At 48.4% G+C, this 26,996-nt stretch overlaps 1 protein-coding gene across 15 annotated transcripts; it reads right to left on the bottom strand.

Moving 5' to 3' along the window:
- Positions 1-604: 604 nt before the first annotated feature.
- On the bottom strand, positions 605-26,717 carry PCBP2 (poly(rC) binding protein 2). 15 transcript variants are annotated; one of them, XM_077838276.1, is made up of 15 exons: positions 26,528-26,709; positions 23,451-23,586; positions 22,476-22,499; positions 22,341-22,373; positions 21,780-21,896; positions 18,389-18,520; positions 17,454-17,582; positions 16,563-16,637; positions 14,605-14,691; positions 13,640-13,681; positions 12,371-12,443; positions 11,906-11,944; positions 10,748-10,800; positions 9,695-9,864; positions 605-1,034 (listed from the first exon to the last, which is right to left on the bottom strand). In XM_077838276.1, the coding sequence occupies exons 2-15, from the start codon at positions 23,517-23,519 to the stop codon at positions 998-1,000; spliced, it is 1,080 nt and encodes a 359-aa protein (XP_077694402.1). In that variant the 5' UTR covers positions 23,520-23,586; positions 26,528-26,709; the 3' UTR covers positions 605-997. The 15 variants fall into 15 exon arrangements, with proteins under 15 accessions (XP_077694402.1, XP_077694401.1, XP_077694409.1 ...); XM_077838275.1 differs by having other exon boundaries at positions 10,748-10,803; XM_077838283.1 differs by lacking the exon at positions 14,605-14,691 and having other exon boundaries at positions 10,748-10,803; positions 26,528-26,717.
- Between the last annotated feature and the right edge of the window lie 279 nt (positions 26,718-26,996).

Consider the following 26,996-nt stretch of genomic DNA (forward strand, 5'->3'; position numbering starts at 1 on the left):
GCTATTTTCAGTACGACTGAAGACAAAAGTCAGAGTTTTGGCATTTTAGGCCTGTGCTTTGCTGGAGCAGGCAAGTCTAGCCCTGTTCTTGGGGTGAAGGTGAGTGGTGTTAAGGCCTGAGCCCCTAGCCCCAAAAGGGCAGATTTCCTCCCCGAAACTGACAGCACAAGGCTATTCTAACTGGAGGGGGGTGCAGGCCACACCCCAGCATTTAAAACCAATGTTGTCTGGGGGAGTAAACCTGTCAGGAGGCCTTGCCCTCCAGCCTCACCTCCCTCAAGGGGAAGGGAATGAGCATGCAGTGTATGGTCTAGCCCTGGATGGGATTCTTTAGCTAGTGGTTTAGCTGAGACTTTCCTTTGGGTCTCACCCCAGCTGTCTAGCTATGGATTAAATGAGAGCTGAATGTGGGGTTCACTCCTAGCTCTTGGACTGTTGCTATCAGATCCAACCCTCCTACCCCTTGAGGCAGAGATCTGCCAGGTAAGCTGAAAGGAGCTACAACTCCTTCTGGCTTCTGACATGACAACACAGGACTCTGCCATGGGAATGAATCCTTTAGTCAAATGAGCCCAACAAAAAAAAAAGAGTCAGACAAGGAAGATCAATTAACAAAAATCATCCAGTTTCTATTCACAAGGAAAAGCTCCAGTCCATCTTTTTATTTTTTTTTTTTGAAAAATTTCCTGACATTACAGAACTAAACTGAAATGTATTAATATTCCACTCTTACATTTCATGACAAACAGAAAAACTTCATGAGCCAAAAAAGGGAAAGCTTATAAAACTAGGATGTGACTCAGCATTTTACCAGCTGAACAGAGAAAGGAATTAAAATGCTGTAATTAAAAAAAAAATCAGGAGTGGATGGGTAAAGCGCGTAGAAACTGAAATTTACAAACTAGTTAAAACCTGGAATCTGACCTGCTTAGACACTACACAGGGGCTCATGGGCATGAACAGCAGAAGGGGTAATGAGTGAGGCGTTTGCACTGTCCTAGCTGCTTCCCATTCCACCAGTCTCCGAAGAAAGCCTGGAACAAAGCAGAGGTGGTACATTTAATACAGACTTTGCCTAGGATACTGCATGTGCTACATATGAGATGTAGAGAGAGGGACGACATCTCCCACCCAGCTACATCCAACAGTTCCAACCTACACCAGGTCAACTCTAGAGGGTTAAAGCTGGGCTCTGCTTGGGCATCTTCAAGAGATTAACACGTTGGGACCTGTTTGGGAATCTAGCCCAAGCTGTGGGTGCTGGTGTCAGGCTCCCAAAAGCCAGCTACTTGAGCACTATCCGCCCTCAGAAGCTGAAGGTCCTGTTGTACTAGGCACGTCATGACCAGGCCTGTTGAGGTTCTTTCTCCAGCACCACCTGGAGATGCATGGAGACCTTATGGTAGGGGCAGGTTTGGCACTGTGTAAGGCTGTCACAAGAGTAACTGCATTGAGTAGCCAGTTACAAAGAGTGACAAGAGACTGGGCCACACTCCAGCAGCAGCTCATTCCTCTGAAAGAGCAGAGATGGCACTGGATTCCACACATCACATCAATGCAGCCTGCACAGCACTTTGAGCTGGGCCAGGCCCCTTTTAGGGCAGTTTACAGGTCCTGCTGGTGCCAGAAAACAGTTCAGCAAAACCTTCCTGAAACATGCAACAAGGCTGTGGGGGGAGAGTGTCAGGAACCACAGCTCCAGGAAGCCTAGAATGCCTGCTGCATGAACTCTCAGAAACGAAACTGGGGAAGTGGCACTGCACCAGACTCCCTGGTGGCAGCAGAGGGCTCCTGACAGCCTGCTCTTGGGGAAGGCTATCTTGCAGGATTGAACCCTGGGCACCTGCTAGTGTCACCAGGAGTCGAGAGCTCTGTGCATCACTAGCCCCTGAACCCCAGAAGACTTGAACCTGCACATGGATTAGTTTGCATTAGAGGGATCAAGGAGGGAACATCTGGAGGGGGATTAGCACAACTAGAGGAAGCCCCTCCCCCACAGAGATGCTTGAGGCGTAACATTAGCCAACTGCATCCCTGGGCCACTGGTGAGCACTTCCCAGCTAGGCTGATGAGCAGCAACAGGGACACTGACTCCCTGGAAGCAAGTCCTCAAAGTCTAACCAGGAAACAGCACAGGAGAGTTGTCCCATGTTTGGTCCTGGAAGACTAGAGTGGGGACACTCCCAGCAGCCAGAAGTCCAATCTAGAAGCGATCCTGGATGTCGGTCTCTGCTAGAGACCACCTCTGTGCCAAGAGCAGCTGCCTGCATCTATTCCCACAGTCAAGCCAAACAGCAAGTCTACAATGACACATCCCTATTCCCCCATCCCTAAAGATGGACCACCTCTCCCCCACCCCATGCAAATTCTACCATCACATTTTCCAGCCTGGTAGCTGGAGGAGCTGAGCAGTGGGCACATTTAGACACTAGCTAGAAGGGGTGGTTTGCAGAGGACTTTGCTGTCAGTAGGCATTTGTCAAAGTGACAGGAGCTCAGCATCTCTGAACCATCAGGAGAGTTTTAATTTAGGTGCCAGCCTCAAGGCACCAGGGCTTAATACTTTGGCCTTGGTCTATCAGAGTCATCGCAGCAAGTTTATTCCTGCCAAGTCCAAGCCAAGCTCCGTGGGGAAAAGGGGCAGACTCTCAGTTTGTCACAAGCCAGCAAAACTCTGACAGGTACAAGTTCCTTCCCCACCATGTCCAGGGCAAAGCTTCACCACCACCCTCGGTCAAGACAGGGATTTAGTCACTAGTTTGCCATCTTTTTCAAGTCAATGTAGGCAGAAGATGCGGCCATGGAGTAAACACCACCATGAGGAATGACCACTTGAAGCTACGCTGGAGTGGAACCAGCTAACACCTCACATCCCCAGCCTGTCCTGTGAGGGGCTTGGCTGTGAAGGGCCAGAGAGGGAGGAAGTATTGCAACTTGGTTTTAGCCAGTTGAGTTTAACCCAAGCCAGGCAACTTACCTTGGTCTGACATGTAAGAGTCTCCAGTGCTAACACTAGTTAGTGGAGTGGCCTGGCCAGATCGAAGGAGGCAGATGGCTCCATGCAGAAAAGACTGGATAGCCACTGCTTAGTCCCAGGGACTAGGATTAGTTTCCCTTTCAATAAAGGGGCAGCCAGGATATTCAATGCTTCAGCCCAGGCCTTGCATGCTACAGTGGCAGACATTTGTACTTCAGGGAGTGCACAAGTGATGTGGCACTTTCCACATCAGCTGAAGAGAAATCTAACTATGAAGCAGGCAAAGCTGAGCTGCCCTGTTCAGTCACATCAGCATTGGGTCTTGAGGGAAGTGAAGTTTGCAGGTGTCCCAAATGCTCAAGTGTATTTCATGGACAGGATGCTGGTCTCTAGGGACAGACCTCTACTGTAGGGGGAGAGGACCTGGACCCTGAACAGTGGCAGGGCCTTGCTAGGCTGCTCTGGGGAGGGGGGGTAAGGGGGAGACCCACCTAGTTTTTGGCAGGCAATTCAAAGGATGGTTGGGCACTTACAGGCTAGGGCATTTCCTTGGGGCCCTTTGGACAAGCTTCTCCCTATGCCGCATGACATCTGGAATGGAACAAGGCGATCCCCCCCACCCCCATGAGATTCTGGCTTCCAGCTTTGATGGGATCAGCAGGGTCTCCACAAACATGTGACGAAGCCCTGTAGTCCAACTGCTAGAAACAATCCAACTGAAGGCTACCTTCAAGCCAGCTGGACAGGGGAACTGGTCTCTGCTGACAGGAGAATTCAAGGCACTTCAAGTACATGGAAAGGGCAGCTGGGGATTGCTGGCTCCCTGGGAAAGCTGTGCCAAGAGGCAGCAGCTCGCTGTACCACTGAAGGCTCAGACAGAAGCCAAGACTGAGGGCTCCAAAGCTGGTCCTCTTTCACCCCAGGTGTATGAACTCCCCTCACCCCCCTCCAAGGGGAGCCCTTAAGGGCCAAATTTCAGAGCCCAGCACATCTGGGTGACAAACCCTTGGCAGTTGGATCCCAGCCTCTCACTCATGTGGGATAGAACCTCCCCGAGTTCAGCCCTGATCAGAGCAGGTCTGCTCTTCACCAGCCCTCCCACTGCCCACCCAGCTGCTGAGCCTCTGGGTCTCACCTGCAACTCAAAGGCATTGGCAGTTTTACAGGGGGAGGTGAGGGCAAGGAGAATAAGTAGCTTGCCCAAGGTCAGAGCAAGTCAACAGAAGTCACCTCCCCACCCCTAGTCTGCTACCCTGCCTGTTTCCTGCCCTAACCTGCACTGCAGAAGCTAGACACCCAGCCTAGGACAGGGCAGGGGAAGGGAGGTGGGAGCAGCCAGATAATCTTTAGTACTTTCTAGCACACCAGATAAAACAGACTCTACAGGCCTGAAGTGGGTAAAGAGTGGACAATCTTTACTTAATGTGGTTACACTACATTACAGAACAGGTGTAAATTACAGCTGAGAGTTAAACTACCGCAGAAATGAATAACCGCCAGAGGATCTGTGCTAGTCAAGAATTAAGGGCTCAGCAGGCCAGCTTGGAGATCCAGGGAGCCCATTAACTGCTCCCACCAATGGGATTGAGCCAATCCCACCTATCTCATAGGCAGCTGCACACTGGACTCCAGACTGCACTAATCCTTCCCCCAAACACCCCCTACACTTTGATACTAACAGTTCCATTTTTATTCACATGACAATCTAGCAAGTTCCAAGCAGCACTGGTCAGAGTCACATGGTTGCCTCAGGGTTTAGTTTCAAAAGTGCCAGACAGCCCACTGAAAGCCAGCCTCTGAAGGGTTAAGTGTGGCAGCCCCAGGCTAATGAGGTGGTGACCTGGGCCCAACAGAGGGGAGACGAATTCTGTACCTTTGAAGGGAGCAAGACTCACTGAACTACTGTAACAAAAGGCCACGGGCCACCACCAGCTAGTAGCCCCTCAAGGAGCATAGACAGCCACTAGTCCCTCTTTGCCCTGGGATGCATCACAACACCTGAGTCACAGGCCAATAACCTACAGAGCAGAAGGAATGCTAATGGGTCACTTCCAACTCCCAGGGAAGGCAGGTACTTGAGGGAAGGAGTGTCCCAAGTCAGATTTCTCTATTTCAGAGACACCAAAGGTATGCAACAGCTGTTTCCAGACTGGATCGCCCAGTGCTCACAGGTATGAAATGGCTCTGGGACAATGAATCAGAGGCAATTGGTGCCTTCAAGGTCTCAAGGCACAAGGCCTTTAACCCACAGCTGGTTGTGGTACAGTCTGCATGTCTCCAGCTGTACCATTCCTCTTAGCACTAGTACAGTCTCTTGTTTGGTTCCTGTTCTGTCTGGGATGGGGGAATCCTGTGGCTTGAACCTCCAGGCCTCCCAGAGCCATTCTGTGCTTTATGGGGGTGTGAGCAGAGCTGGTGGAATTTTGTAAGCAGAGTTTAGGGTAGGATTCTGCTAGAACAGTAGTTTTCAATCTGGGGTCTAATTCCCAAAGAAGTCTGCACTCCATTCAAAACTGTAGGGGTCTGAAAAGGAAACTTCAAGACCACTGCTCTTGAACAAATTGTTTCAATGACAAATAGCAATTCAAACTATGCTGGGGTGCTTAACTGCCGACCTCACAAAGAACTAGAGGACCCAGGAGTTTTAGCTCCCTGCCCTTGAATACGAGCATATCTTCCTCATGGTACTGATTAGGAAAAGTGTGGGCTACCAACATCTGCCTCTAAAGGCAGTCTAGGAATCCCCCCATGGCCACGTTAATCCAGCACAGGGGAGGGGATTTACATTTGATCTAATTGCTCAACTCTGAACATGGTTAGAGTCTGACCAGAGGTCAAGGGGCATGCTGACAATTGTCAGGTGCACAGCTGATTTGTCCCTATCACATGGGGAGGTGTAATTTCTGGTCCCCCCTCCATTCCAGGACACATCAGCTATCAGAGCAGATACTCTGTGGCAACTTTATTACAAGTACAGACATCAGAGACAAGTTTGGCTGATCAGCCTCTTTAGCAACTTAACCAAAATGCAGTAATTGAGATTTTATTCATTAAATAGACCCTCCTATCACATTTTCTTCATGTAGCAATGCAAACAAGCTACTAAAAGCAACAGCTACGACTACATAAAATCAAGGAATTAAACAGATCACTAGACTCCAGGACTTGTTAAATTGTCTCTCGACCTACTGAAGGTCACCAGCAAAAAGAAAACTCCATTCTAAGAAATCACAAGCTCACTTTTTTTTTTTGAAGTAAAAAAATTCTTCCAAGGCTCCTCTACGGGATCCCCAGGCTGACACCAATCTGCTGTTCCTTTACGGTCACAAGCAGACACTCAGTAAGGAGAGAATCTCTGTTTTTCCGGTTTCAGTTTGTTAGTAACACATGGCACAGCTGAGGTGGTGGAGGTACCCTTAGCAGCAGACACAACATTTAGAGCCAGGAGAGGGACGGGTTTCATGCCAAGCAGACTGGAGACACAAGGGGCGGTCGGAAGAGGGTTGGGGAGGCTGGAGGGTGCGTCGGAGACCCCTGCTGTCGCAAGCGAGGGGGTGGTGGTGGAGGAGGAAGAAGAAGAAGGGGTGGAGGGTTGAGAGAGGTTGATGCTGAGGTGATCGGGGATCGTGACGGAGGCTGTCTGGGAGGAGGGTTTAGCGCTTTCTAAACTGTAACAGAGGAAAAAGGAACAAAAAAAAGGGTGGGTGGATGGGAACACCACAAAAAAAAGCACAGGAGACAAACAGCTTAAATTGCATGAGCCTAGCCTGGAAACTTGAAGCACACCCACTCAGGGTTCTAGCTAACAGCAACTCAGTCTCCTCTACAGCCTTGGAGCATCCAGCTTAGCTAGCGTCTGGCTAAAAGTTAAGTCTAAAACATAAGTGTGAGTCTAGGTAACTGATACACAAACTGGTCTCCATCTTCTACTGTACTCAAAGAGGCAGGAAAAAAGTCAACTGGTTTAAAACTGAAAGATGCAGAGCAAGCCTTGTACACTAAGCCACTTCCCATGCTAACTAAAAATATTCTGTAGTTCAGCCAGCTATTGGCCTGATGCAGGTATCATTGGCAAAATTCTATGCAGGCAATTAGATTAATGGATCACAGTGGTCCCTTTTGGCTTTAAGAGCTTTCTAGTAGCTCAATTGCTTTAACATCTGGACAGATGTAGCTTCTAGGAGCTGGGATCATGTGGAGTCCTTTTCTAGTAAGACCCCCTCAGAAGTACTTAAAACCTGCAATTAAGTCTAAAATCAAGGGTTTACAGCTTAGGTAAGAAATACAATACACTGTTCAGAAGGCACCATCATTTTAAGAAAATTGGGAACCTCAACAGAATAAACCTAAAGGCATTTTTTGATTGACTGAGCAACAGAAAAGCTAGCAACAACATCAAGTCAGGTTTTTTCCTTTCACAGAAAAAAGTGGAAATCAATCCCACCTCTAAATGGTCTGGCATCAACATTAAGCACTCCATACTGACCACCTTTAAAAACCAATGTTCAGATGTCACTGATCAATTTAAATGTGACCTACAGAAACAGCTACGGGAAGGGAATTGTCTGCACTGGCTAGTATGTTACAGCAAAGCCAGTTTTGCTGTATTGGATTCATGTTTGTTTTTAGATCTGGAGAGTTGTCATCTGAGACAGTTTATACACTGCAAGGTTTTCTGAAGCACTGCAACAGAGCAGGCTTCCCAGCCGAGACTTCCTCCCCTGGCAGACAGACAAAAGCCACCTGTTTTTGCTCATTAGAATTTCAGTTCAAGATGCAATAGATAACCAGAATATGCCTGTAAACAAAAAACACCTAGAGGTCACTCACTGGCTACCCACTAACTAGCTAAAGAGTCAAGTCTTGACAACCAAAGTCTAACTGCCATTAAAAACACAGCCCTAGAACATCTTGCTTTAATATAACCTGTAATCCTGTTTTTCCAATTGACTAATTTAAAAGTCCTACATTACTAAAGAGCGGCTTTTCCAGATGCCCAGACCCCAGGTCAAATACAACCCTGGCCCAACTCCCAAGTGGCATCAATTAAACACACTAATGTTCACTGGGGCATCTGCAATGGTTTCATAGCTCATGGCAACAAGTGCTGCTTCCCTGAGGAACTTCAATTGCTAGGCTGCACAAGAGCTAGGGGCATTCAAGTCAGCCCAGAGACAGCAAAATATTTTCCCTACTGAAGTCAGTGGGCAAGACTCCCATTGACTTCAATGGAGCTGGGATTTCACACTATCAGTAGGGGTTGGTACTGGGATATTTAAGTCCTGGATCTTTGTTTTCAAGCAAAAATCCACGTGAGCCACCAATCAATGTAAAGCAGCAGCTGCTAAATCTCCTCCAAAAGGAAAAAAAGGTTCCCTTCCCTGCCAAATATCTCAAACAAACAGGGTCTGAATGCCTAGTTCCTATAGGAGGGGATCCTATTTCATGTCAGAGTTCTAGCAAGTATAAGCTGGGGCCAGAGATAAGCTGTGCCATGTGTCACTGTGGTTGACTAAAGCACAGAGTACCCAAAAAACAAACAGTCTATGGAAGCCTGGCAGGGCTAATGGCGGAATTTAACATTGCCAGAGCTCATGGTTTCACCCTGTAAGTAAGAGCTGGGCCCTAGACCTACATAGCTAGAGATCCTAGGCTTGAGCCTGGCTCTTAGTTTGCAACATAATAGAGCTGCAGCAGGCTGCACAGGAGGGAGGGAATCTAGGACATGCATGCCCAGCTGCTCTGCCCTAGGTTTTTAATTAGGGAAGTGAGTTCTCCATTAAGCTAATGCTTTTTACTTTACTCTTATGAGATCTGACTAGCTGGAGAGCTGCAGAGGGCCAAGTGCCAGCTCAGCTCTTTGACTGAGCCTGTGGAAACCTGCAGCAGACTTATACTGCAGTGAGTGAGGACACCTGAGAACTGCAGACCTCAGCAGCAGCTTGAAGCTAGGGCTGTTACAGATGGCAGCTCAGGGAGGGAAGCGTTGGCAGGAAAGTTCCTAATGCACAGGCCTCTCCCAGTAGCCACCAGTGCAGTAAGGAGCTGCGCAGCAATCTCAAACTGAAGCAAAGCCAAAGCAGCAGCACTGGTTCCATCATTCTTCCTTTTTAAAGCTGCTAGCCAAGAACTGCTCCTAACAAGTGTTCACAGCTCAGGAGAGCTTCCGATCACAGATTTCCTTGACTGGCACATTACCAAGCTGACCCCATGTTAATGAACCCAGGACACCGGCACAATAAAATATATGATCAGACTAATCCATTTCTATCCTTGCCACAAGACACAGGAGGCATCTTCCTGGATCTCCAGCTACCTGGTCCTCCCCTAAATATATCCCAGCCTGGCTTACTGGCAAGGAATAACTGGGCCTGTTAGGGCTCCAACAGCTTCAGGAAAATATCAGATTAATCCAGTTTGGCTAATCTTGTCCTAAACCTTCCACATTCTAAAAGGAAATTAGATCATGGGAGGCAGGGGAGCTGGGTCCTCCAGCAGTTATGGGGGAGGAAGGAATGGTGCACCAGAAGTGTCAGTGATGTAAGTGCTTGTATCACTTACACCCTCTGCAATACCAGGAGTACTGCTCCCAGGAGCTACAATCCAACCAGCTGAGCAGACGAGATACTGACATCGCCCTAGTTTAGAATGCAGAATACTTTAGTCATGCTGCTCCACCCCCACATGCACTTAGACAACCTGCTGTTCAGAGACTTACCTGACATTAATTAGATACTGGGCCAGGCTAATGCTGGCTGCAGATCCAGTTATGGTAACCTGCCTGTCAGTAGATCCTTCCACTGGATTGGCAATTTTGATCTGCGCCCCAGACATCTGGCGGATCTCATTGATTTTGGCGCCTTGACGCCCGATGATGCAGCCAATCAACTAAGGGAGAAAGTGTTTCTAGTTACAAGTTAGGTCAGCCAAGAATGAGGTTTAACATCCTTATTTCTTCAGTACTAAACCTGAGGACACACCCTCCTTCCCCTGCCTTGGGCACAACTCTCACCATCCTACAGGTGAGAAAACAGGCAGTGAGGTAAGGTCCCCCACTGAACCACAAAACCCCAATTTCCAGGCCCCTGCTTTAGCTGCTAGTCCCATGATGGGAGAGTTTAACATTCATGAGTTTTGCCAACCTCTCCTGTCCTTAGTGTGTTAATTGTGAAGCTGTACAAAGTGCTATTTTTGAGCCTTGCAGCCAAAAAGGCCATTTAATAGCACCCCTACTTTGGGGCTAGAATAAGGAATTACACAGCTCTGGAGAGAAGATTACACCCTGCTCTTGCAGAATATAATGTACTCCATTTGGTAGCAGTTTCAACTAGCTGTTCTCTACATACACAGTTGTTCTGCTGTATGCATCACCTTGCAGAGATCACCCATTCTTGTGTTACCTTAGAGAATGGGTGCTAGACACCTCAAGAGACACAGGTTAGACACCAGAGGACCCCTGAGATGCAGGGGCAGCTGGAGCAGAGATATCATCTGTCTTTAGACATGATACCTCCTTCTGACTAAAATGGGGGCTGTAGAACAACCTGTATCAAGAGAATGTTAGAAGCACTGATATCAGAGGCCTGTTCATTTTGTTTGTGGTTTTGTACAGCAGGCCAGGAAAAGCACAGCTCTGCACACTCCACTTCTAATGGAAGATTCTGCAGGACAGCTCTGGGGAATGGATGCAATTTGCTTTCAGATCCCAGCATGGATCCTAACCTGCTCTGCCAGCTGGAGATCCCCCAGATGCTGCCTGTGGGATACTTACATCATTTGGAATGGTGAGTTCGTGAGAAGTAGTTTGAGCAGATGCATCCAAACCTGCTAAAAGACAGGAAGAGACCAGGACAAGGTTAATACAAGGCAGTGGGGTGTCCTGCTGCAGAACAGACACCTGACCAGCCAAGCCAGCATTTGCTGCTGGAATCATTGCTATCTTGAAGACTGTTTAACAGGAAGGGAAGAGCAAGCTGTAAGAAGTTACCCCAACCCCACAACACAGTCCCCAAGATGTACCACCACAGATCTTCCTTCCGGTCAGGACAGTCACAGAGCAGCACACTAGCCACATGGGCTCCAATCAGTCATGTGGCTCCCATGCCCACTGGAACCAAGCCACCCTCAATTGCTAACTTTGGAAGTGCAATGCAACCCCTCCCCCCAGGACAGCACTGCAGGGTGACACTACTCCAGTTAGCTGGGTGCTTGATGTGGAGTCAGTCTGGTGACAGATGGGGGAAAGCACACCCTTGCAAAATCTCACCCTCAACAGGCCCCTCCCCCCATTTCCAATAAGGCTAAAGGAAGAGTCCAAACCAGTTGACTGCCAGCTGTGGCTATCACTAACACCCTTCAAGCTCTTCTCCCCATTAGGGTCTGCTTTTGTATTCAGTGTTGAAATAAGGGCTTGAAGCCTCCAGACGTAAGGGATCACAGCAACAGCCAGAAAAGCAAAGCCTGCTCCCCCACCCACACATGGCCACTACAGCGTGACCTTGAGGGTGCACCACCAGGAGTTGTTTGAAGCATCAGGATCTGCCACCAGAGACAGGGGGTGAAAACTAGTGACCTGATCCAATCTAGCAACAACTATGGAAATTCTCCTCCCCAGGAGAAGGAGGAAAAGGTTAGGAGGCACCACAAGCCCACAGCTTTCTAGAGGGGTGGGTTAGCCAGACACTGACTGATCATTCCAGGAAGTTCTGCTCTCTGCTGGAGAGATTCCAGCTGGCTGCGTTCTGGGTGGGGAGGGGAAGAACAAAGTGCTATCGAGCCAGTCAGTACCTACATCCCTTCCCAAACTCCTTCAGCCCCCTGTTTATGTTGCTGGCAACGTTTTGTTTTGTTTTTTTCCAAAAAAGGCAAACGAGACTGACCAGTATTAATACACAATAGAATACTACAGATTTTGGTTTTTAATCATTACCCCAATAGCCTTTCACCTCTGGAGAGCTGGATTCAATGCCTGTTAAGATACAAGTGACAATGAGTTTGGTGGTCTCAGCCTAAAGCCTTAATGGACATCTTAGCCATATTACACATGACACAAGTTCAGTACAATCAGCAGCTGGCTGCTCAGGACTGGAAGAGCCGGAGGGGAGAGGATGTTGCAGCAGGTCAGAAGGGAGGCGCACTGGCAGAGCTGCGGAGGATGGGGTGAAGGAAGCAGCAGGAAGGCCCTGCCTGTTTTATGCTTATCTAGCACTCACGCTGCCCCACTCAATCATAGGGTCAGAGAGATTTGGCAGAATGGTTACCTGGTTTGGACACACATTAAGACACACTAGTGAAGATTAAACCATGAGGTTGCATTACAGCGAGGCCAAGCGGTGGCTCATGGGCTGTGCTTGGGCCCATGCTAGCGTACAGAAGAAATAGTGAATTTCCATACCACTGAATCCAGTGTTGCCATGAGACATTGGAAAGTGTGACTGTTGCATTGCCAACTGGTGCAGCTTGGTCAGCTAGAGGGAGAGAAAGAAAAGGTTGGTGTCAGGAATTTTACAGGTTCAACCTGTCTGGGAGTCAGTACACATTAAACACAGAAAACTGACAGGGACTCGCCCAAGAGGCCCACCCCTTGGGGGTGGGGGAGAGAGCTGGGTAAGCAAGGCTTTCCCTGGGCAGAGATGGGTGCAGAAGGGAGGAGGAAAGCACTGCATGTGTGAAAGCCATCCCCCAGTCCCAAGTGCCCTGGTTAACTGAGGGCATCTGCAGTAATTACAACAGGAATGCTCCAGAGACAAGCACAAACAAGTGAGACAGACAGGATTGCAGTGGTGCTTCACACACCATGCAGGGGTCTTGTCAAGCATTTGGAAGGTAGAGGTATGTTATGAAGAGAGACCAGGATAGAGTCAGTGTTTAGCCTCCGTATCCTCCCCATCCCCTGATCACTAATTCCTAGTAGTCCAGCTGTTTCTAGTCACCTCTTCCCTGCCCTAGCCCCTCCCTGCTCTAAAATATGCCATGAGCAGAGATCAGCCTCTCATTAACCCTGCCTCTAGAAAGTCAGGAGCACATCCACCTAGCTCTGCACCTAAGTAATAAGGAAGGGTGACAGGTAGAAGGGAGATGCTCACACAGCAAGACAGGACACCAGGACAGCTAGAGTATAACAGCTTAATTGCTCTGCTAAAAATGGGAGTTTTACACTTCAGGCCCAGCATTAGCCAGTCTTCCACCTGGAGAGTCACTGCCCCTGCCCTGCAGCCACCCCAGCAGAAAGGATTGATATTTGATGCATTTAGCATCATGTGCAGACAGCTGCTAACCCCCTCACCAGCTTGCTATACCAGGTGTCCCATGCCCTGCCCTGAGAACCACAATGACAGTATACCATGCTGTTTGTTTTGTTTCGCTTTCTCTTTACAGGCTTTTCTCTGTGCCAAATTGGAGAAGGGGAGAGCTGGAGCTTGTGTGAAGCACCAAGCTCAGGGTGTCTGTGTGTATATGTGTCACACGCCAGGAGGAAAGGGGGACAGATCTTAGATTAGTTTGAAATGGACTGAAGGACGTGCAAATAATTTGAGGGAGTTTTTTGGTTTAAAGATCAGATTTGATTTCAGACCAAGCTGACTGCTAGCATTGAGAAAGCATGGAAAAATTTTGGAAGGGAGAAGGGGTGGATTTCAAGACAAGAAGTGTAAACAAAACTTACATCTGGCTGTGGAATGGCATACTGTCCTTGAATGGTATAGGCCTACAAAAGGAGGAAAACAGTCCTATTAAAAACCATCGGACAGCCACCCAGTGACAGACAGATTTCAACTAGCCAGGAAGCCAGAGAGCCAAAGTGGAGAATTGTTTGGGGGGGGGGGGAGGGAGGGGGATGACAAAGGGGACATAATGCTGCAACAGGCAGTTTCTAAAGGGATGTTACTTGAATTGGCCATGTGTGGAATAAAGGTGGGGGGAAGATGATCTGGTGTGTTGCCCCCCCTCCCCAAGAAGAGTCAGACACAAGAATAAGGGTTGGTTTCTTGGTGAAGATGTAGAGTGTATAGTGGAGAGTCAGACAGTGCTTCTAACCCTCCTGCCCTGCACATACACCCCCACCCACTCCCAAAAAAGGGAAAGAGCTCTATTCCCTTCAACAGCCATGATTTTGAAGGGCTTTTTGGGAAAAAACCTCCATTTACCCCGCTTTAAAAATCTCACTACTCCACACACCTAAAAACCGCACTGGACACACTACAGCTGAAGGTAATGCTGGGAGCTGGCTAACAATGCTAGCTGATGCAAAAGGCATTCAGGAGAATGAGGCAAGAGGCTGACCTGCTGGTTCCATGTATTTTTAGATTAAGGGGTAAGAAAACCAGAGTTCAGATTCCTACTGAAGCTACCCACAAAGGGTCAGTCACTGTGTGGGGACTGGTTGGCTAAAGGGAGGACTTCTCACTTCCACATCACTGCAAGAAATGCAGCCCAGGCTGGAATTGACCAAGTTGTTACCATGCGACAGCTGCTGGGTGGCCTGTGTGGAGAGGCTGGTGGCCTTAATCCAGTTCCCAGTGGACAGGAGTCCACAGCACAAAAAAGCCACTGCAATTTTTGCCACCCTTGTTGGCAGTCTCAGAGAGGCCAAGGATTGAATGGGCCATGGAGACTGAACTCCCCTCTCACCTCTTGAGGTGGTCCCTCCAGGTCAGAGTTGAGGCACATTGATGGGGCGGTGTGGGGGTAGCTTGCACTGCCGCTGCTGTACCTGTCCTGTGGATAAATTAGAGGACTTCAGTCTCCAGGGCTGTCAATCCGAAACCTTCCGCTAATACGAAATTCACACAGAAATTACTCTGGTTTAGAGGGCTGACCCTGTGCTAGACAAACTTATGGTTCACTCTGAGCTGCAAGTTAAGCATCACTGCCACTGAGAAGCACAAACACCACCACGAGCTTGCCAGGGAGCCAGTCCAAATGTTAGTCTGGCGCTGGGTGCGCCTGGTGGAGCCAGGGGAAGAATGCAGCCGCAAACGAGCCTGCTCCTCACTGCTCTAGTGGCAGGGCACTCACATGCCGCAAGGCTAACTGCCAGTACAGTCCTCTGTTTGCAAGAGCCAAAGAACTGGGCCACAATATCTTCCAATCACCTCCCGTGGGCCATTCCACTGGCAGATAGCTGCCTAGCCAGCTGCCAAAGCCTTTGGAGAGCAGGGAACTGAGTGGGGGATGGAGAGGAAAGGGAAGGGACCGAGGCGAGGAACAAGAACATGACAGAACTGCTCCCAAACTCAGCCTGTTGGGAGAACAGTAGGCTATCCCAACACACATGGCATATTCTCATGTAGCTCTGGTTCTAGGGAAGAGCTCCTGTCTCACCATGCACCTGCTACCTCAGTTACTTTGCTGTATTTTCCTACAGGCACCACTATTTCCTAGCTATATATGCCTCTGCTCCACACAAGAAAGCCCTGGGCATTATGGAAGGTTTTTCTCTTTTAAACTATGTAACTGCTACAGGCTCTGGTATTGTATCTGCCTTATGCAACCCTTTCCAGTGTGGAGGCACTGGCTGTGTTGAAGTGCAATCCTCTGAGTATTACAGTCCCAGCAACCTCAGGTGTACTCTCAGGAAGTGGGATTCTGGGGCTTCCCAAGGCCACACCCACCCTGACTGCCCACACAACTGTCTGCCTGAACTGGTGGCCAAGCTTCTCACATGTCATTATCTGTAGGACAAGTCTGAAACATCAAAATGACTGAAGTCACAGAATCTGCCTGAATAGGATTCTTTCAATCACTGTTTTGAAATTTATGACATTAGTGTTGAGAGGCTTCAACCCCATCCTGTCTTGTTAAAAGGCCTGTGCTACTGATAACAGCCACAAAAATGCCTTGCTTCATAGCTACAGCGAGCACTCAACTATATGGTCACATGCCATGGCATAGTATGCCCAATACATGGCATGTTTTTAACTACCAACCACATAAGCCCTGGAGGCATGGTGCTGAAGGTGGTCATGTGCCCTCCTGAGTCAACTTGTTACAGAAATGGCTAAGACCCCAGTGGTCTTGCTTGTTTCACAATCTGACACCTGCATAATCTGGTGGAGTTGGGAAGATCCTTCCTCCTCCCTGGTTGTTATGGAGTCTGACTTATCCCTCATTCCCCAACGGTTCTCTGTTGGAAACATTAACCCCTGCTGCTTCATTCTGCTGTATATCAAGGCTTGCCACCCAGCTAACACCAAATTTCAAACAGCGCCCCAACCGAAGATGTAAATCTTGTATTTAGATGTTCAAGCTGTGGTGATTTGTCTGAATGCCACATACAGGATTTGGACTGGCTACTCAGGCACCAAGCTTAAAAACTGTTTCCCATGAACCTTGTCACCCCTTCTCCAATAACCCTTTCTGCTCCTCAGAGTGTCCAACTCCTACTGGAAGTCAGAGGCTGCTGAATGTTCAGAGCAGCCTCCAGAAGAATCCAACCAAAGCAGCAGAGGTAGCTCTATAGTGGCCAGGTAGGCAGCGTGGCTGACAAGCATGCACAGAGTGGGCTGATGTGTGCTGGCAATGTTGCAACTTGGTAGGTCACCTTCTCTCCCGCACCCTATGCCCAGCAAGTAGAGGAATGGCCTTACCTGACCGCCTGCAAAGATGACCGGAGAGCTGGATGGCTTGGGTCGGTATGGGATCGTAACACCCTTCGGGGGAGACTGGGTTACAGGAGAGTTGGAGAGGAAAGAGATTAGACTCTAGAGAGACTCACTGGTACTCACAGCTAAGGACTTTCCCAAATGCTTAAACATGAAGCCTCTACTTTATACTCCTACACTTAAAGGAAGCAAATGCCCAGATCAGGAGTTTCCTAGAGACCAGCCTTCTAGGAGTTGGAATGGTCTATAAGTCCTGTCAGTGGCTCAGGTGGTTCAGATTCTGGGTTAGAGCAACTAGTTACAGCAAACAGCAATTCACTTCTCCCTCCTCCCAGCCCTGGTGTCTATGTCACAACACCTGGCCAGCTGCAATAGGTCAGAGCCAGCCAGGGTATTAGGCACTAGCCTGGTGAGTAGAAAGTTCTGGCTGATGTGGTGAAGCCATGATTATTGCTGTGTGGTGTCACTTGTCTAACTGGCACAGTCCAGGAGTCTTTGGTTTTGCTGAAGAACTAGCTTCTTGACAAGTTCATCTTAACTTTGGTATTGGCATGTCTGTCCTAACTGAACGCTTCTGCATTTCACCTTGAAAGCCACAGAGTGACCCTAAACCAATAGGCAATTCCTCTCCTGCCCCTGCAAGGCCCCAGACGCCATTTCAAGTGGGACCAGTTTCTCTGCAGTCAGGTAGGAGAGTCCAAGTCAACTTCTGTTTAATAATGTTGCTGGCCACAGAGTCCGAATACAAGGCTAATGGCATCTAGATTGTCCTTTGCCCCTCATTAAGCTTCTAGGAACAAACATGGAGATGCCACTTTGCCAACATTGTCTGCCTCCCCAAGCAAAGGAAGTTAGCAGCTCAACCCTGGGGCTTACCTCCAGCATGACCACACAGATCTGTTTGACGCACTCGATGATGGACTGTGGTATCCCAGCAATGGTGATAGCTCTCTCAGTCGAGTTGGGCAGCATGTCTCCTGCCACCTGGACCTGTGCCCCTGTGCTCTTAAAGTTTAAGATTAAAAATAGAAAGTCAAGCACACCACTCTGATCTCATGGTATCCAGTAGCAGCAATGAACTCCATGCTTTCAGTTCTACCCTCCCTCTGTACAGCCTAAAGTGGTTTAGTCCTGACTGGAATTATTCAGTCATCAGAAACCCAGGGCCAAGAAAAACTAAAGCTAAACTTTGCCTTGATGTGCAAGTTGACGTGTGTCTATGAGCAGCGAAGCTGAACTAATTCATTCTTTGGTGTCCGTGACCTGGTGGTTCACGGCATTAGGTGACACATGAATGCTGGACAACCTTAATCCTCACATTCCCTTGCCCCCGTTTTGCAGGTGGGGAAGTGGAAGCACAGAGGTTAAATTAATTAGAGTCATTCATCAAGCAAGTGGCAGAAACCCAGGAGTCCTGCATCCCATTCCCCTGCACCAACTAGGCCAACTCCCCCTCCCACTGCTTTAGAAAGGAGGATTCAAGTAATCAGGCTTGGACTGGGGTGCAAACATAACTGGGGGAGGAGGGGATCTTCAACAGCACCTGACTCCACTATGTCTGGCTCCAGCCACCGCATTGGTCTCAGTTTCACAAGCACTAAAAATATAAGGTGCTTTTCAAGGAAGGATGATGCCAAGTCTCTACTATGTAGTATTCAACCCTGCACTTATGGCATGGGGAGGGTGGAGCGAAAAGATGCCTCTACAGAGAAAGCTCCTGCTGTTGAACTGCAGCTACTACTGGTGTTGAAAACTCCTCTTCAAAGCAAGACCTACCCACAAGAAACTAGTCAGAGTCAGAAGGTGCAAACCTCTCTTATCTCCTTGATCTTGCAACCTCCTTTTCCAATGAGGGAGCCACACTGGCTGGCAGGTACCACAAGCCTCAGGGTGACAGGGGGCCTGCTGGCAGCTGTGCTGTTGGTCATCGAGCTGCTGATGTCCTGAAAGGATAAGGAGATACTCAGAGGGATGCCTTGGGACTGCAGCATTTAGCAAGTTAGCTAGTCTACCCAGTCTCGGTCCATCATCTGATTACACAGTGTAGCGCCCTGCACTCTCAGAGGAGCAGGATTCCTGTATTAAAACTGGGATCACGCACGCCTGAGGTGCACAAGGGGAGGCATTTCACAGCAACGGTCCAGTTCAAGAAACTAATACCCTATTGAAACCCCTGGGAGATGTGTAGGGAAGACAGTGTAATTAGGCTAAACTCCAGTTAGGGTTAGACACCTGCCCTTGCAAGGAGCACCATGGGCTCTTCAGTGACCCATGTGAGGCACCATCCTGTTGGGCACTGCCAATCATCCCAGGTTTTCCCTTAGAGGTCTCCCATCCGATACTGATCGGAACAGACCTGGAGACTAAGGAACTCTAATTGTTTAGCCTAATGAAATGCAGGCTGAGGTAGAAAGGATTGCTCTATTAATATATCAGAGGGATAAACATCAGAGAGGGAGAGGAATTATTTAATTCCAGAGCCAATGTTGGCACAAGAACAAATTGGTATAAACTGACCATCAGTAAGTTCAGGCTTGAAATTAAACAAAGGTTTCTAGCCATCAGAGGAGTGAAGTTCTGGAAAAGGAGTAGTTGGGGCAAAAAACTTAACTTGCTTTTAAGACTGACCCTGCTGTGTTCATGGAGAGGACAGTGTGATAAAATTGCCTATACTGACACATGGCCCATCTGGGACTGCTATCAGCATGTCTCATCTCCAGCAGCTGGAGATGAGACACTAGGGAAGGAGGCCTCTGAGCTACTACAGACCATTCTTTACCAGGTGTCCAGCTAGTCGGGCTGGCACACATGCTCAGGGTGTAACCGATTGCCATAGTTGGGGAAAAATTCCTCAAGTCAGATTGGCAGAGATCTGGGGGTTTTCCTCTGCAGCATGGGTCACTTGCTGGTTTCGAGTAGAGTAAATGGTGGACCCTAACTTGAAGTCTTGAAATCAAAATTTGAGGACTTCAGTAACTCAGCAAGAAGTTATGGCCTACTACAGGAATGTGTGGGTGACCTAGGTCAGACTAGATGATCATGCTGGTCCCTTCTGGCCTTGAAGTCCATGACACCCTGCTTAGTCTGACAGTACAGCCAACAAGTAGTGGCTAAAAAAAAAAAAAAACTATCACATCACATACTCCCCCTAACTGGGAACTGCGTTCTCCTGCTCTGCATAAGGGCATCAGACAACAGGAGTAACACAGAAAAAGAATAAACTCATGTGTCTTCATACCAGCTGCCAGGAAGTTTGAGTCACCCTAAAGCACTCTTGTATTAGCTGGAGATCAGCTGCTCCCACAGAACCCAATGTTCCTTAGAGGAACTTTAAGAGGACTCCAAACATGTATCTGGAGACACCTAGCTATTCAGATGGTTACAATCAAGAGGTTTACAGCTTAAAAGCTACCAGGGTGGATAGAAGAGCTTTGCTGCTATCGTATTATGAATCCTGCAGATAATGATTCTAGTTCAGTATCAAGCTACATGAGTATGATATGGGATCAGATCACTGGCTAGTCCCAAAACAGCCTCTGAAGAATAGTTAACCCAGCAGCTATTATATAAAATAACTGGTGCTTGTAGATAGGAGGCAAAGGAGAAGCAGCAGTAAGGAGGCCACAGCTTTACCTAGAGCTGCCCTATCTCAGGGGTCTGAAATTAAAGCTAGGAAGCTCAGTTCTTTGTTTGCATTACCAGAAACTTTGCAGTGGAGTTCTAGCCCTGCAATCCAGTTATCTGCTCCCTTCTCTATTAATTTGACCCAGGCAGCTGCACACAAATGGCTTCTAGGATTGTCAAATTATGCTTAATAGCAGCCACATCAGAGCTGCATGTTCCCATCCTGGGGACAGTGGGACATTTCCACTGCTCAAGGGCAGCAGTTCAGGCTTTGCAAAGCGAGCCTTATCCCAGGCACAGGGTCAACGTTCTCAGGTTACTGACGCGCAGCTACTTGCTAAAGGCTCATGGTTTGGCCTGGGCACTGGATCTCAAAATTGAAAGTCACACACCAAGTGCAGAGCTCAGGCAAGGACAGTGCTCCACAAAGAGATAAGAGCCTAGCTGGCTTTGGAGAAACCACTAAACATTGACATTTGGCTTTTTTAAGAAGCAGCCTCCAAGCTGGCAGCCTCCCATCCTACTGAAGAGCATTTGTTCCACTGGCTAGGCTAAAAAGTCACATGAGCCATCAAAGCCTTTTGCTTCAGAGCATAGCTGTCACTAGGTGTCAGGAAGAGACCTTGCTGCCCTGTGGAACAGTACTTCACTCAGTCTACCAGAAGGGAGGAACGTTATACCCTCTGAAATAACTGACTGACCAGGCAACCCACCAGACTTGATGGTCATCACAATACCAAATTATGAATGTACTCAGCATTCCCAGGATAAAGCTGTTCTGACAATGCTGGATACTTTGATTTAAGAGTGCTGGCTTAACAACCATGAATCCCTGCCCCATGAATGTTATCTAGCCAGATTCGGATATAGTTCTTGGGCTCAGGTCTGAACGGTACAGAAGGGGAGTGTCAGTGCAATCACCAGAGGTTCAGGCCAGCATGGCAACTCATACATAGGATTGAAGATGCACTGCTGAAGTCTATAACCCATGCCTAAACCCGTGCCCAATTCATGTTACTCTGTGGCCACTGTTTCAGGCATGCTGGCACAAAAGGGCTCACCATTTCTCCCCAGTATAACAGACCCATACTAGGTGCAGTGGAAACTCCACCTCATCTCCACAGCAAGCTTCTGCAACTGCATCCGCTCACACACACAGGTGATTTTGAAGCAGATGGGGCCTGTTTTTACACCCTTGTAATTCTGCACCCATAAAAGTGGCCCAACACATCAAGGCTGCCAGTTAGGGCATCCTGTGCCAGGGGCTGAACAGGTAATCCACAGATGATCCATGCCCCCCTTTCTCACCATGTGCTGCATCACAGCAGGGATAGATCATCCCCTGTGTCGACAGTCCCTTCACCCAAGGGTTAGCTACCCTACATTTGATTCAAGCAGAGTTTTCTTAAGTGTTCCAGATTCAAAGTATGTTGAGTGACTGCAGCAATTCTGGCTGGCCACAACAGTGCATCTCTACCTAAAAAGGGTTTAGTCAACGTCTTGCCTCTAGCTAGCATAAAAGCCATTAGGTACACCCTGACTATTCCCAGGACCCACTCCAGGGCTAGAGACACTCACCTCTTCCAGTTTGTCAATGATCATAGCAAATGCTTTGAAGATGGCATTGGTCGGTCCAGCAAGAGTGATGATCCGTTCTGGGCAGTTCCCTTCCGAGATGTTAATGCGGGCACCACTCTGGAGGAACAAAGTGAACGTAAAGAGCAGAGATGCTACACTAATGGGACTGACACCATGCAGCACTCCCACTTGGACTGGCAGGGCAGTAGATAATGTTACAACAGTCAATAATTCCATTACCTGTGTGCAGTGCCTAGCACAATGAGACCCTTAAGAGCTACTACTACACAAATAATTTCTATTTCGTACCATGAAATCCACCCTTCACTTCACTCATCTCTGCTCTTTTGGGCAGCCATCTTAGTTTCTATCTGCTAGATCAGTGCAGAGATTGGTCAGAACTACATTTCCCAGAAGCCTTTCATCCCACGAGTTTATCTGCTGCCACTACAACTGTTGAATCCCTGCATAAGACTTCGTACAAGGGCCACAGGATCCACCCAAGTTTCTCTCAACTGATTTTAAAGACCAGTTTGTGGCCTCCTGGTCCCCAGAACCTACCTCTTCGCGCATCTTCTTTACAGATTCTCCTTTCTGCAGGGGGATGAGAAGAGAAGAGGAAGAGAGACTGTTACGTGTTACTTATTTTATTTTACTACTGAACTGAATGGGTAAGAACTAAATTTAGTAATTTACCTTCCCAATGATGCTCCCAACCTCCTGCAATGGGGACAAAAGCACTAGTTAGTTCTTAAAGATTGAAGAACATGGTTTCAGAGACATGGGTGCAAGCTAATGGCATAAGTTTTCCCTTCCTGATCAAGATCAGTGTGAAGCTTAGCAATTTCTTTCAATAGGAGATTGTTTTAGTAAGTCTGATAAGTCTCACTGTTCTCCTAGCCAACTCACTTGTGTTTCTATAGTGACTTGTGTGTCTATAGTGATTAAAATGATCCCTGGTCAGAAACAGAAGCTAGACAAATTCAAACTGGACATAAAAAATTATGCTGTAATAGCCATTAGAACAGTTTGCCAAGGGTCATGGGGGATTCCCATCTCCAGCAATTTTTAAGTGGAGATTGTTTTATCTAACATCTGATCTGTTCTACGAATTATGTTGGGAAAGCTCTATGGGCTGTGTTATACAAGAGGTCAGACTAAATGAACACAATGGTCCCTTATATGGTTTTGGAATCTATGAATGTCAGTATAAAGTGAAAATAATTTTACAATAAACATTCTATAGGGTGCTTGACATTCATCCCCTCCCGAATACACAAAGTGTTAATATCTGGTACCTTGTGAGTTTTTAATAGAACGGATACCCCCCCACCCCGACACACACACACACAGAAGTTCTGCTAGTTTCTTTACTGATATATTGAGATTTCAAAGAACTCTGTTCCAATGGTCACTAGATATCCTTTTACCAGGAACAGACCACATGCCAAGAAGTTCCCAGCATCAAGAAGCTAATGGCTCTAATGATGAGCCATTTCAAAGAAACATTAGGCTGGTTTTATTTAGCATTATTTAAATTACTAGACTCCCATTGGGTTACAAAGACACTCCTATAAAGAACTGATCTTCTGATCAGACAAAAAGGGTTTCCAAGACATTTGCTTACGACCCAGTTTCACCAGAGGTATAAAGAGATGATATGCCAAGTACCTTTCCATGCATAAGTAGTCGAATGGTAAGTGTGACATTTAAACCACCTTCAATAACACCGGTGTCCATCTTGAGCTGTGTTCTGACGAGTCAGGCTTTGTCAGTGGTCAAATCTTTGGTCGCTGGAGGATAGAAACTATAACAGAAGAGAGGATGTCTGATGACATGCTCTGAGAACACCCAGTTCATCCTTGGTTTTTATTATTTACAGCAGAAAAAGCATTTTAAGGACACACCCTTTTCTACATGGCTCACAATCTATCCCAAGTACGGTGAACCCACTCTGCACTATTATTCCTCTAGAGGGTTAGCTCAATCTGACAAGAGTGGGTTGTCTCGTAACTGAGCGGCATTGACAAGCTGTCAGAACAGATTTGAGTGTATGTACAGTTGTTCATCATTTGGCACTCAACTTGCATGCACTTATTTGTATGGTAGAGACTAGTGTGTAATAAGCTTAGATGTTTCCAAGTGCGTTAATTCTTACATGAGACATTTGCTTGAGCAGTTCTGCTGAATCAAGGGTATTGAGCAACTAACCTAAACTCCCCACCCCCTGGATGCCAGAACCCAAGGTTGTAAAGAGATCAGTTGTCACTTTCCATTCTCCAGCTCCCTCCCACAGCGCCTGCTAATAGCTTCAGTGGATGAGGTCTGTGTTCATTCTCCTCCCTGCCTCCCCGCCCTTCAGCCTGCAGAAGTCTTCAGATACAGTTTGCCCCAGTTTAAGGGCTTCTCTACACTTGAAAAAGAATTTGGATGAGGGTAGGGTATGAATTTAAAATGCAATAGCTACTCTAGAATAAATCCATGTGTGGACATTTTAGTTCCAGAACAAGAACATTTTATTCCTGTTTAGTTTAATGGATTAAGCTAAGCAAGAGCAAAAATGAACTCTTATTCTTACAAATAGCTATTCCAGAATAACTTCATGAGCAAAAGCCTTAAGGTTAACTAAATCAACTTTAAAAAACCCAAACATTGATAAACTAGTTTACATACTAGTGAGCTATAACCCAGTTGAAAGCCAATTTAAGTGTGCCCACATAGGGCTTTGCACCAGTTAATTTAGTTGTTGGCTTAACTTTAGAACTAATTTTAGTTAACTGCTGCAAGCTGTGTGCAGATGAGCCTTTAGTGTGGCAAAGCAGTGAGGTGCTAAAGTTTAACAACTTCCAACATGGGAAGAGCTAACCTGAGCTCATTTGGCAGAGTTGTGACCTACAGTCCCAAATCAGAACTTGCCAACTGGGCTTTACGGCAGCACCGCCTTATTTCCAGGCTAAGGCCATATGAAGAAAACAGACAACTAGGAAAAAGGAGGTTGTGTTCGCTCTCTATTATGACCCCAAGGGAAGTGTTTCTTGGCCCATATTTTCAAGATGCCATCTATATATAAATCCCCTTTAAATCCTTCTAAAGTAGGGAAACATTCCTACATCCTAGTTTGGGGAAAAATTCCAAAGAACAGGATGGTCTTCCAGTCTGTGGAAGAGACAAGACCAGAACCCAGGAGTTCTTATTCTCAATCCCTTGCTGAGTCCAGATGATTACACTTCTTCCCAGTTTACTGGAGGTAGTACAAGACTCATCTGACATTGTCACCACCATTAGGAATTTAAACCATTCTTTTACCAACTAAGTTAGTACATTTCTACCCAGTTCACACAAATTAACATTAACATGCTTTTCACCAAGTGGTTTTTTCAATTTATTAACCTTTTCTCCCCACTAGAGTGATTTCTAAACAAAAAGGTAATTTTTTTTGTTCATGAAATTTAGATTATCCAGCACTAAACAGCTGATCAAAACAATGTTTAAGACACTTCCGAGTTCTTGTGTAATGATTGTAGGTTTGTAGCTACTAGAAGCTGCTAATGAGACAGCAATCAGTCAATAGTGATGTCTCCAATCATTACCGGTGCACAGAGAAGCAATGATCCAGTGTGTAAATTCTAATTTTAATTATGGGGGGGGTCACATTTCCTCACATCCAGAAGCCTGAGACTTCTCCCAGAACATTTCCTTTCCATTAGCCCCACCACCCCACACAAACAATCATAAAAACATTTCTCCTCCCCACCACGCCCCGAGAAGTTATCTAAAACTGTATTTTAATCCTGCTTCTAGAGGGAGGGCATTGCAAATTGGCTTATCTTTCCCTCCACACTACATCTGAGATACGCTAGGTGTTCTTTTAATTAGTAAACACTCAAAATAAATCCTTAGTCTGAACAGCCAGCTGAGCTCGTCCGATTTCAGGAGCTTTTAAAATCCTTATTGCTTCATCGGAGCCTCCATATTTTAGGATTGGACACAGGCGGGGGGAGGGCAGGGGTGCAAGTAAAGGGGCAAAAAGCTACTTTCTACCTCTAGAGATTACGCCTCAATCTTTCTACTCTGCCCTAGTAATGATCCCCCCTTCCCCGCACCGCAATACTTGTCCCAAATAGCGATCGAGGGGTATCAATTCCCTCCCTCATACCCACCCCCCAGCTTCATCACTTGCCTCCCCCCCACCCAGAGATGGGGGGGGTTTACTCCACTCCCTCCCCCTATAATACGCCATACCCACATCAGCTCATAGCGCAGCAGGGGGTTCCGATCCGGAGCCGCCGCCTCGAGGAAGCGAGGCCCCGTGGCCTGCCGCGCGCACACAAGGCGAGGGGGGGGGGGGAGGGAGGCCTCCCACCCTGTCCGCCAACCAGGCAGACTCGATTCCCCCAAAGCCCTTCCCCCTCCGGGCGCCTCCACCCCCAGCCCCGCGGCCCAGCTCTCAGGCGTCCGCCATGTGACGCAGAGTCCCCGCCGCCTCCCTTCCTCCCCGTGGCCGCGGCCTCCTCCCCTGTCCCCCGCCCCGCGGCCTGCTTCCCTGGCCGCCTCCTTCGTGCGCAACAGCAGCGCCGCCCCTCCCCCCGCCGCACGCACGCACACACACACTCGGAGTAGGCCGCACTAGGCCGCGGGCGCCTCCGCGGGCTGACGTGACAGCGGAGCCGGGCTGGGCGAGGGGCTGGGCGGGGAGCGGGGCTAGGCGAGGCCGGGGATCCGGGCGGAGAAGCGGGCCGCTCCCTTACCTGGCGGCGGGGTGGCCGAGCGCCCGGCCGATCGGCCGCTCCGTAGACGGAGGGACGGGGAAGGGGGGAGCGGGAGGAGGGAGGGCGGGTGACGGGGTCTCCGGGGCGGGCGGAGGGAGGAGGGGCCCCCTCGGAGGGGGAGGGAGGAGACGGGGGAAGGGAGAGAGCCGGGACGGGCGGGCGGGATGGCGGCGGCGGGAGGAGGGCGGAGGGGCTGCGGCTGCTGCTCCTGCTGCGGCGGCCTCGGCGGGTCTGGGAGGGGGAGGCGAAGAGCGGGGCGATTTCAACCCCGCCCTGACCCGGAAATGGACTCCGCCACGCCACAGAGACGCGTAGGTCAGAGCGTCCACCGCCAGCTGACCATAGAGCGGGCATAGGGAATGAATGGGGCCCCGGGAGATAGAGCGTCCCTCGTGCCACAGGGAAGCCGATGGGCTCCAGCGCCACCTGCAGGCTGCGCGCTCACAGA

This window comes from Eretmochelys imbricata, chromosome 20 (genome assembly GCF_965152235.1).
Source record: "Eretmochelys imbricata isolate rEreImb1 chromosome 20, rEreImb1.hap1, whole genome shotgun sequence".
Classification (NCBI taxonomy): domain Eukaryota; kingdom Metazoa; phylum Chordata; order Testudines; family Cheloniidae; genus Eretmochelys; species Eretmochelys imbricata.

Bases quoted from the DNA above. Each gene is read 5' to 3' on its own strand.
- PCBP2 (XM_077838275.1), bottom strand. From the start codon at position 23,519: ATGGACACCGGTGTTATTGAAGGTGGTTTAAATGTCACACTTACCATT. The intron at 17,583-18,388 runs GTTTGCACCTTC...TTAAACTTTAAG, and splicing joins AGATCAAGGAGATAAGAGAG to AGCACAGGGGCACAGGTCCA. The intron at 11,945-12,370 runs GTATGGAAATTC...GTATCTTAACAG, and splicing joins TGGCAACACTGGATTCAGTG to GCATTGAATCCAGCTCTCCA.